Raw genomic sequence first — 17,500 nt, 5'->3', positions numbered from 1 at the left:
CTCTCTCTCTCTCTCTCTCTCTCTCTCTCTCTCTCTCTCTCTCTCTCTCTCTCTCTCTCTCTCTCTCTCTCTCTCTCTCTCTCTCTCTCTCTCTCTCTCTCTCTCTCTCTCTCGGGGGACATACTTCATTATTCACGGAGACAATACCTTCACCTCTTCCTAATTGAGTGAACCCTATCAGGTGTGTGGGACAAAATAGCCAATTAGCTCTCAATTACCTGAGTGTTAGGCGTACAGGTAGGCGAGTAGAGGCGGAGGAACCTTTCTTTCTCAATTATTTACCTGTGTGTCAGTCCATATGTTTGCCTTTATTAGTCGCGTTTCACCTGTGTCATTGTTGGTCTTGTGTCTATTTGGGTTTGGTTCCTTCTCTGATGAGTTTGTTTTGCTTTTTTTAAGTATATTTTTTTTATTTAGGTGATTTTTGTCATAAGCTTTTTTTTTTTTTTTTTTTGTGGGGGGGACGGTTTATTTTGTCATCAGGGCTTCAGTCACTCGTCCATCATGTCCCTTAATCTGTTTGTTTGTTGTGTGTGTGTGTGTGTGTGTGTGTGTGTGTGTGTGTGTGTGTGTGTGTGTGTGTGTGTGTGTGTGTGTGTGTGTGTGTGTGTGTGTGTTCCTTCTATCTATCCTCAAAAATCGTCTTTAACTTTTTTATAATTTAGTTTGTATTCTCTTCATTCTAATTGTTAGGAGTGTTTTTTTTTTAAGTGTTAAAATTTTGTTATGTAAGTACCACTGCCGCCGCCTAATCCTCCTCCTCCTCCTCCTCCTCCTCCTCCTCCTCCTCCTCCTCCTCCTCCTCCTCCTCCTCCTCTCTACCCTACCTTCACCTCTTTTCTTAATCATCATAAATCAAAACTTAAACACCTTTAATTATTCGTTTCCTTATGTTTACCTGACTCCAATAATCCTTAACTCTCTCTCTCTCTCTCTCTCTCTCTCTCTCTCTCTCTCTCTCTCTCTCTCTCTCTCTCTCTCTCTCTCTCTCTCTCTCTCTCTCTCTCTCTGGCTCTGGCTATCCTCCCTCTGGTTCTCTACGTGTCATTATTAACCTTTGCCTCTCCGTCTCTCTCTCTCTCTCTCTTTCTCCTGCCGCAGACCCGCCCGTGGCCACGATAGAGCTGGGTCGCGGTGTTTCCTCAGTAGTGAAGGAGGGAGAGGATGTTTACTTCGACTGCAACGTGGATTCCAACCCGCCTACCTACAAGATCTCGTGGTTCAGGAGAGTAAGTGGCCATTAGTCTTTGTTCTGTGTGTTTTTTTCTTCTCGATACTCTTCTGTTTTCTCTCTCTCTCTCTCTCTCTCTCTCTCTCTCGCTCTCGTTCTCGTTCTCGTTCTCGTTCTCGTTCTTGCTCTCGCTTTCCTGGTTTTATTGGTCATGTTTGTGTTGTTTTTCGTTCGTAGAGTCTTGTGTACATCTTTTTTAATCTATTTTTCTTGTTTCTTTTTTTTATATTTCGTCCGACTTTCTCTTATTCTTCTCTTTCCTCTTCTATCTTTCCTTCTTTTCTCGGCTTTTCTTCCCATTCCTCCTCGTGAATCTTCTATAATGATAATTGGACGGGCCAGGCTACAAAAATTTCGGTTTTCTCTCTATCATTTCTCGCTTTTTCAAGTCTATTTTTCGTTTCTATTCCTTTGTTTTCTTTTTCGAGTTTTGTATATGAAGGAGTTCTGACGGGCTGTATATCTCTGGAAAACGTAACGGAGCGTGATGTGAGATTGTTTGTTTTCTCTCTCTCTCTCTCTCTCTCTCTCTCTCTCTCTCTCTCTCTCTCTCTCTCTCTCTCTCTCTCTCTCTCTCTCTCTCTCTCTCTCTCTCTCTCTCTCTCTCTCTCTGTGGCTTTTTATCTCAAGAGCTTAAGAGACAAGTATTGTGTGTGTGTTTTCTTAATTAGGATCCTTCACCTGACCTAACTGATGCAGGTCCCTCCCTTTCTCGTGTCCTTGTTCCTTTGTTTTAATTAAACCTTACTTAACCTCACGCGACGCGACCTTTGCTCACCCACCACTTGCTGAGCGCTCATATTCATTACCTCTGAATTGTATCTCCTCTATTGCTTGGGTTTCTGTGTTCTTTGTCACATGCCCGTATGAGTATCTGGACCACATCTTCTTTCCATTCACCTGATGGTTGATTTTCTGATGTGTCTTTGTTTAATCATCACTGAATATATCTCGGTATAGTTGTTTCTATACACAAGATTTTCTGATGGTTAATTTTGTCCATTTGATCTGATTTGTATCTTTCTTTTTTACTCGTACTTTTGGGTCTGTAGTTGTTTCTATACACAAGATTTTCTGATGGTTAATTTTGTCCATTTGATCTGATTTGTATCTTTCTTTTTTACTCGTACTTTTGGGTCTGTAAACTCTACATTTCAGCTTGATTCGATTTTATGTATGATTTTTTGTACTTTTTTTATTTGAGGGGGCAGTCTTTATTGAGAACAGCACTTCAGCAACCACGTTTTCTGTTTTTGTGTGTGTAATTTTTAGCTCGACAAGCATTCTTTGTTGTAAGAATAAACTGCTAATACATGAATCCTCCCACTTTCTCCTTTCATTCTACACAAATTCAACATGTCAAAACGCAGCAACTCACTCCTCATCAGCATCTCAGAAATAATGTTCTCTATTTTTGTGAGCGTATTTTTTCAGGTCGACTGGCTTTCTTTATAGCGAGGAAGGATATAATGCATGAGCCTTCCCACTTTCTCCTTCAATTCTAAGCAAAATGAACTTAACAAATTAACTTGCCTTCTCCTCATGCCCACGCAGAGTCAGGCCATCCTGCACCACCCTGCTGAAGGCGTCCTGCTCAGCGGCAACAGCCTGGCTCTGCGCCGCATCACCAGGCACCAGGCGGGACCTTACACCTGCGCCGCCTCCAATGTCGAGGGGGACGCCCACAGCCCGCCTCTCACCCTCCACGTGAATTGTAAGTGACGCAGCGTGAAGGGAGTGAGTTGTGTGTGTGTGTGTGTGTGTGTGTGTGTGTGTGCGTGTGTGCGTGTGTGCGCAAGTAAAGAGAGTGAAACTAGTAGTGTGGAGCCATATTGTGTGAATGAAGAGATGGTAATTGAAGGAGGTAAAGTATGTAAATTGTAAAGTAGATAGTAAGTAAATTGCACTTCAAAAGAGAGAGAGAGAGAGAGAGAGAGAGAGAGAGAGAATAGGAATATAAACTGTTGTAACCTCCTTCAACTCACAAAAGTACGCACACGCACGCACGCACACAACCTGTCGTTAGATAAGAGGACAAACACACTCCAGGCACGCAGCGCAAGGCAAGGCAAGGCAAAGCAAGGGAGAGAGGGAGGGAGGGAGGGAGGGAAAGGGACGTTGGGTTTCGTGTGGAAGGTGTCACATATCTATTGAGAAATTGTTTATTGCGTATACTGCTCCTGTTCCTCCTCCTTCTCTTACTTCTGTTCCTCTTCCTCCTTCATCATTCCCAACTCCTATTACCCTCCCCGCTTCCCCATGTTGGCAGACTTTTCAAGCCTCGCGAATACTTTTGTTTTCCTCCCAAGCCTGTCATTTTTGAGGGCCAGAATCATATATAATGTACATGACCCACGCGCAGAGAAAGTTAAAATTCGACTCTTAAAAATTCAGTGAAGTTAAACGCCCTGCCGCTCCTATCGCCACCACCACCACCACCACCACCACTGCCTCACACCCACCAGCATCCTCTGCCGCCATGAACAAGGGCAGTGAAGTAAATTATCAGCAACTCTCAGAGGGAAACGAAAGCCGATGTAAAGTGGACGGTGATGTTCGGTTCTCATCGCCATTGCTACTGGTAGTGTCCGATTCTCTTCCTCCACTTCTTCCTTCTCCACCTTCAAATCTTTCTCTCTTTCTCCTCAGTTCTATTCGTCTTCGTTTTTGCTTTCACTTTTCTAATCCTACCTGTTTTTTCCTTAGCTGGGTTTTTTTTTATTCATCTAATCTTCATCTTTCTTCAGATTCATAATCCGCTTTGTCGTACCTTGACATTTCTCCTTGTCTTGGCTTATTTCAGTTCTCATTTCTCTTTCCTCACTCGCTTTGGCATTTCTTTTTATCGCCGTCGTTATCCTTTACTTCCTTTCCGTCTTTTTCATCATTATCATTTTTTTCTCTCTCTCCTTCTTCTTTTTGCTTCGTCATTGTCGCTGTCGTCACCATCCTCCTCCTCCTCCTCCTTCTCCTCCTTCTCCTCTAAACAGCCTCGAAAGGACCAAGAAGTCTGTTGCTGTTTGGCTTTCCTTTGTATTCCTCTTCCTCCTCCTCCTCCTCCTCCTCCTTTCGAGCTAGCATTCCTGTTACGGTTTGTATGGTAACTTACAGGAAGGGTTTGTACCAGGTCGTAATACTTCCCACAAGAGATGAAGATATCTTAGACTTTGTATTACCAACACATGACAACATAGTAACCCAGAAGTTGACCAGTATTCAACCCCAGCGTGAATGTGTCCAATACTAAACTCGATAAGTGTATGGTATTTGAAAGCAGTGAAAAAGCATCCGATATTTTTTTTTTTACTCTTCCTCAATATTTAGAATAGTTACTTATAAACAACCTCGTAAGCACCTCAAGGTATGTTTATTTGGGCTTCCTTTGTATTTCCTTGCATTCCTTCTCTCACCATTACGAGAAGTGGATGGTGTGGCAGAGAAAAAACACTTCAAAGAGCCGAAGAAACTCTCCAACACATATTATTATCTCGGAGAAGGCGGTGGTGATAGTGGTGGTGATGAAGCGGTGGTGGTGGTGGTGGTGGTGGTAGTAATGGTAAGGATCTCTCTCTCTCTCTCTCTCTCTCTCTCTCTCTCTCTCTCTCTCTCTCTCTCTCTCTCTCTCTCTCTCTCTCTCTCTCTCTCTCTCTCTCTCTCTCTCTCTCTCTCTCTCTCTCTCTCTCTCTCTCTCTCTCTCTCTCTCTCTCTCTCTCTCTCTCTCTCTCTCTCTCTCTCTCTCTCTCTCTCTCTCTCCTTCCATTCCCTCCCACGTTAATTGGTGTTCTCTGTAAACATCAGAACGGTCCCCCCAACCCCGACATACAAACACACACACACACACACACACACACACCCACACACTAATACTGCCTAATTTCCTCTCCTCTTCTCTGTGCTCTACATCTCCCCCTCTTTTACTCCCCTAATCTCTCTCCTTTTCTTCCTCTCCCACTCTCCCCATCTCTCCCCTTCCCTCTCTCCCCAACAGGTTTTCTTTCGAGATTCCCTTAATGTGGCTTCTCACGACTTAATTTTTCATTTTTTTTTTCTCACTCCCGTTGTATAGTTCAGGCTTATGATAACCCTTTGACCCTCCCCCCTCTCTCTCTCTCTCTCTCTCTCTCTCTCTCTCTCTCTCTCTCTCTCTCTCTCTCTCTCTCTCTCTCTCTCTCTCTCTCTCTCTCTCTCTCTCTCTCTCTCTCTCTCTCTCTCTCTCTCTCTCTCTCTCTCTCTCTCTCTCTCTCTCTCTCTCTCTCTCTCTCTCTCTCTCTCTCTCTCTCTCTCTCTCTCTCTCTCTCTCTCTCTCTCTCTCTCTCTCTCTCTCTCTCTCTCTCTCTCTCTCTCTCTCTCTCTCTCTCTCTCTCTCTCTCTCTCGTAGGTAGTAGCATAGCAATAGAAAGAAGAGGAGGACGGGAAAACTTCGCCTCGCGCTCCTGACTTGGCCCCAAACACACAAAGCTGCGGATTACAACCAAAGACGGGAATTTATTTTACATACACGAGTGCGAGAGGAGAAAGAGGGTTCGCAGGGAGCAAGATAAAAAAAAATATGGTTAAGAAGTATTAAAAAAAAAAGAAACCTGAGAGGAGGACGAGGAGACTTTGCAGAATCCGTTCTCGTAGATGTAGTGTACGTTTATATCGTTTTCTCTGTGGTTTTCCGTTTTCTTTTTGGCGTTCCGCACCTGTACCGCCAAAACACACCTGTGCGCTGGCTGGCTGGCTGGCTGGCTGGGAGACTCTCTCTACCTGTTGTGAGTGTTAAATGTTTCGTTTTATTTATTTCTTTTTTTCTGGCGGTGGGTGTCGATGTTTTCTCGTTGTGGTAGGGGAGGATGAGAGCAGGGTAATCTTAGATGTCAAAATAAATCGAAGTAAATCTGGACACACACTCTCTCTCTCTCTCTCTCTCTCTCTCTCTCTCTCTCTCTCTCTCTCTCTCTCTCTCTCTCTCTCTCTCTCTCTCTCTCTCTCTCTCTCTCTCTCTGTCACTACTACTACTACTACTACTACTACTACTACTACTACTACTACTACTACTACTACTACTACTACTACTACTACTACTACTACTACTACTACTACTACTACTACTACTACTACTACTACTACTACTACTACTACTACTACTACTTCCACCACCACCACCACCATTGCTGCTGCTACTACTACTACTACTACTACTACTACTACTACTATACTACTACTATCAAACTCTTCCCCGTAGTGTTGAGTGGTTCTGACACAATTTTGCCCGCTTGCCAGTGAAAAATTAAATATAGGGATTGGTGTCATCGTACGTTATCTCTAAATAGTAATAAAAAAAGAGTGTTTCCCACGCCCTGTGTAGAGTTACAGTCATTCTCGATCGTATCAGTTCGCTGGCGCTGCTTTGAAAAACTGGCGGTCTTAATTTCTCCGAGCGCCGTTTCAGTTTTTCCTTTTTTTTTTTTATTGAGATTTACATATACTGGTGACTGACTCCTCTTTTGGTCGGTCCAACTGAGTGCTTATTAAACTATCTTTTTTTATATTTTACCATTTCTATATTTTTTATATCATCTATTTTTTTTTTAGGGGTGAGAGGTAGAATGATAGTCTCTCTCTCTCTCTCTCTCTCTCTCTCTCTCTCTCTCTCTCTCTCTCTCTCTCTCTCTCTCTCTCTCTCTCTCTCTCTCTCTCTCTCTCTCTCTCTCTCTCTCTCTCTCTCTCTCTCTCTCTCTCTCTCTCTCTCTCTCTCTCTCTCTCTCTCTCTCTCTCTCTCTCTCTCTCTCTCTCTCTCTCTCTCTCTCTCTCTCGTCCTTTTCATGCATAAAAATGAAGAGGAAGGGTGACACCTGTTGTAGTGTCTTGTTCTCTAAAAATTGTCCCACCTTCTCTTCAGGGTTTAACGTCATCCAATTGTCTCTGCGTTTTTGTTTTCTTTTATTTGTTCCGTCCAGTGTCATGCAAGCGTTTTGTTGCGTCGCGAAAAACAGTCTGTCAATCAGTCAGTCAGTTGGTCAGCTTAAGTTTAAATGATATACCTATTCTGCACTCTCCCTTTTTCATTAAGACCTCTCTGTCATACGTAACTTTAATGTAGGGAGGCTGAAGCACTTTTTAACTTCCATAGGAAATCATGGGGCTTATACGCAGAATTCAGAAAGGCTCATTATTTTCGTTAACCATATTATCATTTTATTCATCTCGAAAACGTATGGCATATATTGCACTCCATGAAGGTTTAATTGTTCCATACGTTATTTAACTAACTGTGATCATATAGAAAGATATTATGTAACATTTTTTTTTTCGTTATGAGCGGTAAGTTTTATGATATTTCCTTATCACGTCCTGGTTGTGTGCTAGGGACTCTTTGGTTCAAACAGGAGTTACTAACTTTTATATAAAAGAATAAACGCTAATGAAGATTAATTTCAGACAGGCGGTGCAGAGCATTGTACAAAAGCCTTGTTACAGTGAAACACTATCACTTTACTCTGCAAAATCAACACTGAAAACCAAATTCCAGGTTCAAAATACATTTATGCATTTGAAACCGGATATTTCCCGCGGACATTTCCGCTATTACTTGATGCAGCAACAGAAGTGTTTTCTGCATCATATCGTGTGCAATATCTAATCATTGATAACTCTCACCATTATATGTGCTGGTGCTGTGTTGCAATGGGAGGTGACGGGAGTAATGGACTGGTGTGGCGCTGCCAGTGTTTCCTGTTGGACGATTAAGGCACACTGCCCGAAAAAGCTAAAAGCTGAATTCCGTCGATTTTCCGGTCAAGTGGTTCCATCCAGTTCCAATAGTTGTCGCGAGCGGCACGAGACAATGCTGAACTCCACAGTGTGCGCCATTCAGTCCAGTGAAGCTGTGTTGAGAAGTTCACAACTGAGGGACTCCGTCGCTCTCTCCCTGACAGTGACAGACAGGGAAGAGACAACGTCAAGAAAGATTTCAGACACATGTGCCCATTTTCATATTACAGATTGTTGTTTGTATTATTGTTCCCGAGACACAAAGGTCTAGAATGTATGTCTTCGTATTCACGGCGCATCGTAAAAAGCGACTAAAAGGGATGAGGGCGGAGGGTTGAGACCTTTCCCCGAAACCAGAGTGAAGTGGAAGTGGCCTTTTATTTTAGTTTTTCTTTTATATTTTCTGTTATGACACTGCTTCCATTTATTTTATTTTCATTATGTCTGATTCTTTCCAGATGTACGTGTGTATGTGTCTGTGTGCTTGTGTGTGTGTGTGTGTGTGTGTGTGTGTGTGTGTGTGTGTGTGTGTGTGTGTGTGTGTGTGTGTGTGTGTGTGTGTGTGTGTGTGTGTGTGTGTGTGTGCTGATGCGTGTGTGTGTGTGTGTGCGTATGCGTGTGCGTGTGTGTGCGTGTGCGTGTGTATAGTGTAGTGGTTAGCACGCTCGACTCACAATTGTGTGTGTGTAAGTAAGTACACTTTCTATCCATATGCCTAAACATTTTTTTTTTTTTTTCATATGAATGCATTAATTTTTTTACACACACACACACACACACACACACACACACACACACACACACACACACACACACACACACACACACGGTAGCTCAGTGGTTAGAGCGCTGGCTTCACAAGCCAGAGGACCTGGGTTCGATTCCCCGGCCGGGTGGAGATATTTGGGTGTGTCTCCTTTGACGTGTAGCCCCTGTTCACCTAGCAGTGAGTAGGTACGGGATGTAAATCGAGGAGTTGTGACCTTGTTGTCCCGGTGTGTGGTGTGTGCCTGGTCTCAGGCCTATCCGAAGATCGGAAATAATGAGCTCTGAGCTCGTTCCGTAGGGTAACGTCTGGCTGTCTCGTCAGAGACTGCAACAGATCAAACAGTGAAACACACACACACACACACACACACACACACACACACACACACACACACATCTGCAGTGCTGGGTGGGAGGCGGGTAGGGGGAGAAGGAACGGTAAGACGGTTCCGTCTTTGATAAATCCTAGGTAATCCCCAGCTGGATTTAAGACCCCAGGTAATATCCGCGCCCTCGGCTTCTTCTCTTGGACTCCCTCACCCAGCCCGCCCCGTGTGCCCCGCCTCGCCCTGAGATGGTGGTCACAGCCATATTTTTGCTTCAGGGACATGGAGACCGTCGCGCCGGGTTGTTACGAGCACTGAGCCAGGTGGGGTCAGGTACAGGAAGAGGAGGAGGAGCAGCAGCAAAGGCAGCCACTGCAGAAACAGATTTACTTTTATGGTTAATGATGGTGATGAGGCAGACGAGGGGGACGGGCAGCGTGTAGAGTGTGTGCGTGAGTGCCTCTTCGTCTGGAGCCGCACTCAGTGGTCTCGCGGGCCTCACTTCCTGCACGGGTGGTGTGTATTATGAGCGCAGCTGACCTTATCAGAGCCAACACTGCTTTGTATGTAAATTCTTTTTCTGGTATGCAGAAATTTTATTTCTGTTTGATTTGGAATCATTAGTGAATATTGCGTATCAACTCAGTAATAAATAGCGAAGAAAAAGCAAGCATGTTTGTGAAGAAAAATCTGAATTGATATGTTTGCCCCTTGCAGTAAGAAATCTGGCAAGTCCGCGGGCAATATGTGCCCCGCATCCAACATACTTTACTTTGATCCGAATTACGAAGTTTATCATCGTTAACGAGGAAACATACCCCAACACTGCTACATTTTCCGACTTTACGTTCACGAAATCATTGAAAACTGTTGAAAAAAAACGACTGCATGCTTCACCCAACAGAAAAATTGCAAAGGTTATATAAATTCACGGTTTTTTTTTTTTTTTTTTTTTTTTGTCTTCTCCGTTTTTTGTTATAAGTCTTGGTAAAACGTAATGCCTCCAGACAAAAGATTGATTGCGGATGCAGCGGAAGGGAATGAAGTGAAGGGCGAGGGAGAGATTCGGGCCGACGCTGGGGAAGGATGGGCTAATTTCACTGCCCATCTCACGCGTCCATCCACGATTCAGAAAACCAACTATTTTGCAATTGCCTGGAGGACTGTGAAATATTTAGACGGAATGGCGCGCTCTGCTTGTGGGCGAAGAGGCGGGAAGACTTTTTAATCTCCTTTTCCTGGTTCGTTAAGCAACATTTAGGCTCTTCCTACCTTTCTCTCTCTCTCTCTCTCTCTCTCTCTCTCTCTCTCTCTCTCTCTCTCTCTCTCTCTCTCTCTCTCTCTCTCTCTCTCTCTCTCTCTCTCTCTCTCTCTCTCTCTCTCTCTCTCTCTCTCTCTCTCTCTCTCTGTGTGTGTGTGTTTCTATTAATACACTAGTTCACTAACACTGAATTTCTGGCCTCCATATATTGCAACACTAAGCTCGTCCGGGCACTTTTTCTGAGGCCAAAAATTTATTCCACCATTGCACACACTTTTGCTTGAACTGTCTTTGGTTATGTGTGGAGTAAGACAATGGAAGCAACCACGGTTAACGGTGCAACAAAGACGGCTCTAGTGAGTACCTCAGCGGTGCGTGGAGGAAAATGGATTTCCTACTGATCTGGTGTTTGTTGCTCCTGTACCTTGTAGAGGATGGTGAGGCCCGCCACGACCGTGCAGTGTTGCGAGCTGTGCAGGTTTTATAGGCCGACTTGCTGTTTTGGAAGGCTGTCATCTGTTAATCTTTCTGTCCTCCCTTAAATAATCTTCACTTTTGCGTTATAAAAATCCATTTTTTTTTTTTATCTTGTTAGATACATTTTCTTGAATTATTCCTATACATATATTTGCGGTCGGGCCATTTTGTATATTGCATTTACTTTTCTTGGCTTCCTATGTAATTTTCGATTCTTGCTTGTTCCTTCTCCCGCCGTATACCTCCTCCACTTTTTAACGAGTTGCTGCCTGTTTGCCGGCAAAGTTTCATCCTGTCACTCACTGTCCATTGAGCGAGATACCTAATTGTTCATTACTGTGTGTGTGTGTGTGTGTGTGTGTGTGTGTGTGTGTGTGTGGGAGGAGGAGGAAGGTGAACTACGCGCGGACGCGGGTGCACCTGTCATAAGACTTATCATTTATGGAGAGGTTATTTGATGTTACTAAAGGCGAAGGAGCTGGCTTAATGCTTACTCACACACACACACACACACACACACACACACACACACACACACACACACACACACACACACACACACACACACACACACACACACACACACACACACACACACACACACACACACACACACACACACAACACAGTACAATGTTCAAAACAATAATAGTAACATCCCACAATAGGTACATTTCAGCTCACACAAATAAGTCCCGCGGCTCGCAAAATAATCGCACCTTGCAGCCAAGCAGACAGGCCATTTTACATATAAATTAAAAGAAGAATAAAAATCATAAATATTTCATTCCATAATTTTCACAACAGCTGGCCAGTCAGGAAAACACTTGCACTTACATTAATATAAACCTCATTATATGCGTCTGTATGTATGTTGATATGGGAAGGAAAGGTCAGTTTATGTGTTTATGCGAGAAGGAAAGGTCAAAGTGTTTGTGTGTGTGTGTGTGTGTATGTGTGTGTGTGTGGGGGGGGACGGTTTCTCCCACCTCGACGATTTCCAAAAGCAGCAGAGATGGTTACTTAAATTAGATAACCTTTTTTAAGTTGGATCTTTACTGAAATATCGCTAGAATCTTTAAAACCCTCATGAAAAATCCAGTAACATTCACTAGACCACAATAAATTAGCGAGGATAAAACGACAAGGTGCTTTAAGAATATGACTCTAAAACCTTCCCATCATTCATTGCTTTTGCTCCAACAACCTTAAGGCATTTTGGAGTGTTAGATCTCGCCATCCACTCCGACACTAGAATATGATGGAAAGCAGGATAAATATCAGAAAGGAGAGAGAGAGAGAGAGAGAGAGAGAGAGAACATACCACAGCAGTAAAGAATAAAACACACTAATGTACGGTGGATGATGGATGGAAGTGACAAGAGGTGGCTACTTTATTGCACGTGACGGGGGTGGAATGAGGTGCGTGGTGTGTGCAGGCTGAAAGGCGTACCGTGGAGGGTGTATATAACCGTGAAGGGTGTATCCCGTGGAGTGGTGTATCGTGCAAGGGTGCGCCTCACTACCTTGCCTACTTATTTTTCTCAGTTCGTCAATGTTTTTACGGGTGTTTGCATTTATTTGTATTTAACCAACCGTAACCTGTGTGTGTGTGTGTGTGTGTGTGTGTGTGTGTGTGTGTGTGTGTGTGTGTGTGTGTGTGTGTGTGTGTGTGTGTGTGTGTGTGTGTGTGTGTGTGTGTGTGTGTGTGTGTGTGTGTGTCCCTCGCCGCCCATAAATACAGTGGATGAGGGCTTGTAAGTGGAGTACGTTCTTGCCATTAAGTGTTTTTTGTGCTATGCTTAACGTCCGCCTGTGTCTTGGATTTTCTTTACTCGCCGCCAGGGGGATATATTGTACGAGTAGTGTGACTGTGTACTCGCTCACCCTCTCTCTCTCTCTCTCTCTCTCTCTCTCTCTCTCTCTCTCTCTCTCTCTCTCTCTCTCTCTCTCTCTCTCTCTCTGCCATCATTAATATAGATTCAAAACTACTACTCTTCACCACCACCATCGCCACCACCACTTTCCTCCAGCAACCATTTCTTCTCCCATCAGACGCCCCGGTGTGTGCGGTGGGCGGGTCGGGGCGCGTGCTGGCTACAGGACTTGGCCAGCAGGTGAACGTCACATGTCGGGTGGAGGCGGCCCCGCGTTCCGTTAGGTACTCATGGGTGTTCAACAACTCTCTTGTGTCCCATCGTCTGCCCGGCGACCAGATCTTCGTCACGTCAGGTAAGTTAATATTTATTCGTCCTCATTTTTGAAGTTACGTATTTTTTTTTTTTTTTTTATTGTGTGTGTTTTGCAGGTTTGTGTGGAGATTTAGTTTTTGGGTCTTTTATGTAGACAGTTTTCTTATTTTCTTAGGATTTTGTGTACTATTACGACATTCCACTACCTCTGGGTATGCATTCCTTTCTCCTTGTAATGTTGGTACTGACATTCTTATGACTACTGGTTCTTTTCTTTTTCTCGATCAGTTCACCTCACTGTGATCTAGGTATCTGTGTTATTATTTATGTACTACTATTAACATTGTATGTGCTGCTGTTGCTGCTGCTGCTGCTGCTGCTGCCTAACAAATAATAATAATAATAATAACAATAGTAATAATAATAATAATAATAATAATAATAATAATAATAATAATAATAATAATACGAGAAGGAATGTGAAGTGTTTATATGCTTATGTGTATTAGAGAGGAAGAGAGAGAGAGAGAGAGAGAGAGAGAGAGAGAGAGAGAGAGAGAGAGAGAGAGAGAGAGAGAGAATGTGTGTGTGTGTGTGTGTGTGTGTGTGTGTGTGTGTGTGTGTGTGTGTGTGTAAGTCCCCAGCTGTTCTTAGCTTCTTAGCGGGACTTTAGTGGCTTATTGACTGATCTTCCGAGAACTAACAGCTACTTTCCGAGTTCTTTTGCCTTTTTTCAGTTTTTTCCCTTATTTTTTTCATCCACCTGTATTTTGTTGTCTTTTTTTTCCTACTACGTAAATTATGTTCTTCCTCTTTCTAGTAGTAGTAGTAGTAGTAGTAGTAGTAGTAGTCGTAGGAGTAGTAGTAATGGTGGTGGTGATGGTAAGAGAAAAAGGTTAAATAATTTTTGTATATTTGTTTCCAGCACATTCATCTTTTCCGTCATGGCTTTGATGTTCGCTAATGGAGGGACCACCTCAGCCCGCGACCTTTCTGTGCATTGCCGCCTTGATGTACATGTGACTGGCTGCCGTTCTCTCTCTCTCTCTCTCTCTCTCTCTCTCTCTCTCTCTCTCTCTCTCTCTCTCTCTCTCTCTCTCTCTCTCTCTCTCTCTCTCTCTCTCTCTCTCTCTCTCTCTCTAGTACTCTGTTTGTTTAGTTTTTATTTGAATAATTTACGAGCTAGTACTTTCTCTCTTCATTTGAGGACTACGAGCATTTCTCTCTCTCTCTCTCTCTCTCTCTCTCTCTCTCTCTCTCTCTCTCTCTCTCTCTCTCTCTCTCTCTCTCTCTCTCTCTCTCTCTCTCTCTCTCTCTCTCTCTCTCTCTCTCTCTCTCTCTCTCTCTCTCTCTCTCTCTCTCTCTCTCTCTCTCTCTCTCTCGTGTTAAAGGAGAAAACCTGCCCGCACGAGGCGATCTTTTATCTCATTTTCATACCGTTAATTAAGGGAGAGAGAAAAGGAGAGAAAAAAGGCTCTTGTTTTATAAATACAAAACATGGTATTTCTGAAAGTTATAATATTGTGGTGTACTCATATATATTTTTTTCCCCTCCCACTCGGTGGTTTATTGTTCCTGGGAAAAAAAAATCGTGGTTTATTTTTAATTTCATCATAATTCTATCTAGTGTTGTATTGATACTTGTAATGAGAATTCAAATATACCGTAATTAAAAATAAAACAGAAAATGTTGTAATAATAGAGAGAAAGTAAATAAATAAACCGATGAAGAAAAAAGTTGCAGGTGCAGTTTCCTCGAAAAACAAATGCATTGAACTTTAAAAGAGAGAGAGAGAGAGAGAGAGAGAGAGAGAGAGAGAGAGAGAGAGAGAGAGAGAGAGGTATTAGTCTGCAGGCTGGTGTCTTAACAAAAATAGGGTGTGGTTAATTGACATATTCCAATACTGATAAAAGATTAAAAGAAAAAGAAAAAGAAATTTACAGAGTGGCTTCCTAGTAGAGACGGGGTGAAAGAAAGAGGATTTCAATATTGATGAAAACAGTGAGAGACAAGTTTCCTTCCTGTTTCTCTCTCTCTTCTTTTTCTTGTTTGTTTGTCTTATATCATTCATTAGTGTTGTCTGTTTATTTGTCACACACACACACACACACACACACACACACACACACACACACACACACACACACACACACACACACACACACACACACACACACACACACACACACACACACACACACACACACACACACACACACACACACACACACACACACACACACACACACACACACATATTTTCATCCAGAATAAAGGAAGTAAAGATCTTTTGTACTAATTGACTGAGATATAGTTTATAACGCCTCCTGATTATGAAAAGATTTAAACCAGACTAGATCCTACAGTTAAATTAGGGAGAGATTTACCATACCCATCGTAGAAATAAAGTGTTGTGATGACAATGAAATCCCTAATAACTGAATGGCTGTGATTTTTAACTCGCCTCAGTTCCCCAGTAAAATCCAGAAATATATTAGAACCATATAAAAAAGAAAGAGTTATTGATATCCTTACTATACTAAAACACTGCCATAGTAATGATAGCTCTAATGCTGGAATGAATATAACTTCCAGCACCTTTTTTTTTTTATACCCTGTGGGCTTTCCACGGGAATTTATGGGCTAAAGGGGATACTTTTTAGGGTACCTCCTATCTTAAAGCCCACCCGCTAGGAAACCGTTGCCCCGAGTGAGGAAGCCCAACCTACATTCAGACCGTGGACAGGATTCGAACCCGTGCGCTTGGAGACCTCTAGGATCCCAAAGCACACATGGTTCCACTGTACCACGGCGGCCCCTTGAATATGAAAATTCTCTTAAACCACACGCAATATATCAGTGACACCCAGAATTAGAAATGATATTATAGCGACGAAAGACTTCATGATATGCTGCAAAGAACTCAACATGTACCGTAATAAAGGCCAGTGCTTATAAGAGAATATATTTAGGGTTTAATGTTTAAAGTCTCGTTGCATTTATACACACGCGTGCGCTTCGTTAATCAGCAAGACATTAAAGTGCAACTCGATCTTCTTCCTGCAATTCTAATCATTCATTAAAGTCAACGATCCATGAGCAGCGTAAGCACTATTTTTTGTTTTCCTCAGCTTCTTTATTGCTTCACTTGAACGTTTTCCATTGTTCAGAATCTCCGGTTTTCGCTTCAATATTGCGTGTGTGTAAGAGAGAGAGAGAGAGAGAGAGAGAGAGAGAGAGAGAGGTTTTTCTTGCGCCTTTAATGTTCGCTTTTAGTTTACCCCATTCCGTGAATATTCAACTTTTAGGAGCGTATTAACTATGTACTACTCTTTGGTAATGCAGCCTCGTGAAAGATTAATATGAGTGAAGTTTGTTTTCCCTTTGATGCGAGTTGATTATATAAGTAAGGCGGAGTTGCTGCACTTTATATTGTTCCGTGCTGAATTTTTATGTCTGTTTTTATTGGCTTCGAAAAATTGGAGGAAGAAAGAAGAGAAAGGAATGAAAGGATGGAAGGAAAGAATGGAGGAGAACTTTCACACACACACACACACACACACACACACACACACACACACACACACACACACACACACACACACACAAGCGAAACTTTGGGTTGCGTGCGAGGGCCGGTGTGTGCCGCAGTGTTCGAGACTAGACGGGCTTTTGAAAGGGAGTGATTGGTTCCTCTCGGACGAGTGGACAGAGGCCGGGCGCGAGGCACAGGCCCACGTTAAAGATATCGTGTCCTTTCTGACTTTAAAATCACAGGAATTAAAGTCAACAAAATGGCAAGGAACGCGCCGACCTGATAACATTGAACTCCCATAAGCGCTGCGTATAATAAACAAATACAAACACACACACACACACACACACACACACACACACACACACACACACACACACACACACACACGCACACACACACACACACACACACACACACACACACACACACACACACACACACACACACACACACACACACACACACACATAACCATTGCACACGAACTAAGGAACAAAGAAGAGATTAGAAATACAAATCCTTTCCGAAAGGGAATATTTTTTCAGCGAGGGATTTGAGACGGACTATGACCAGGAAGAAGAGCGCGTATTGTCTGTTTGTAGTCAGGTTGAGTTTTACGTGGACGGATGAGCAGTAGTAGCAGTATACGCGTTCATGCAAGCAGGTGGCTGGGTCCGTGCCCTTTCAGCGCTGGGCGGCGGAACCAGAATGAGCGGCAGTAACCAATTTTCCAACCAGCTGGTGTGGACTAATTCAGATAAACTGCGAATTAAAGTATATTTACAGCCGCAACGCGAAAAGTGCCTGAATTAACTAAATCTCTGGGGAGAAAAAAGTAGAAAAAATAATCAAGGTGCCCCAATAACTAAATCCTAACGGTGCCGGGGAGTAAATGAATCCATACGTTTCATTGCCGCCGTGAACACCGTGGACGGGAGGCGGGAGTGCGC

The 17,500-nt window shown here is 43.2% G+C and overlaps 1 protein-coding gene across 3 annotated transcripts in view; it reads left to right on the top strand.

The window, feature by feature from the left end:
• LOC123520067 (nephrin-like) overlaps window positions 1–17,500 on the top strand; it is a 307,622-nt gene that overhangs the window by 253,190 nt on the left and 36,932 nt on the right. For all 3 annotated transcript variants that reach the window (XR_006679159.1, XM_045281949.1, XM_045281948.1), the window contains exons 10-12: window positions 1,102–1,229; window positions 2,786–2,945; window positions 12,875–13,051. Coding sequence is in view for 2 of the 3 variants with exons in the window: in XM_045281949.1 (XP_045137884.1) it covers window positions 1,102–1,229; window positions 2,786–2,945; window positions 12,875–13,051 (465 nt within the window). In the remaining variant the exon portion in view is untranslated. The remainder of the gene's footprint in view (window positions 1–1,101; window positions 1,230–2,785; window positions 2,946–12,874; window positions 13,052–17,500) is intronic.

The sequence above is a fragment of the Portunus trituberculatus genome, chromosome 46, assembly GCF_017591435.1.
Source record: "Portunus trituberculatus isolate SZX2019 chromosome 46, ASM1759143v1, whole genome shotgun sequence".
In the NCBI taxonomy this organism is placed as follows: Eukaryota; Metazoa; Arthropoda; class Malacostraca; order Decapoda; family Portunidae; genus Portunus; species Portunus trituberculatus.
Note: the sequence above shows the minus strand (reverse complement) of the source record. Positions and strands in the feature narration are given on the sequence as shown.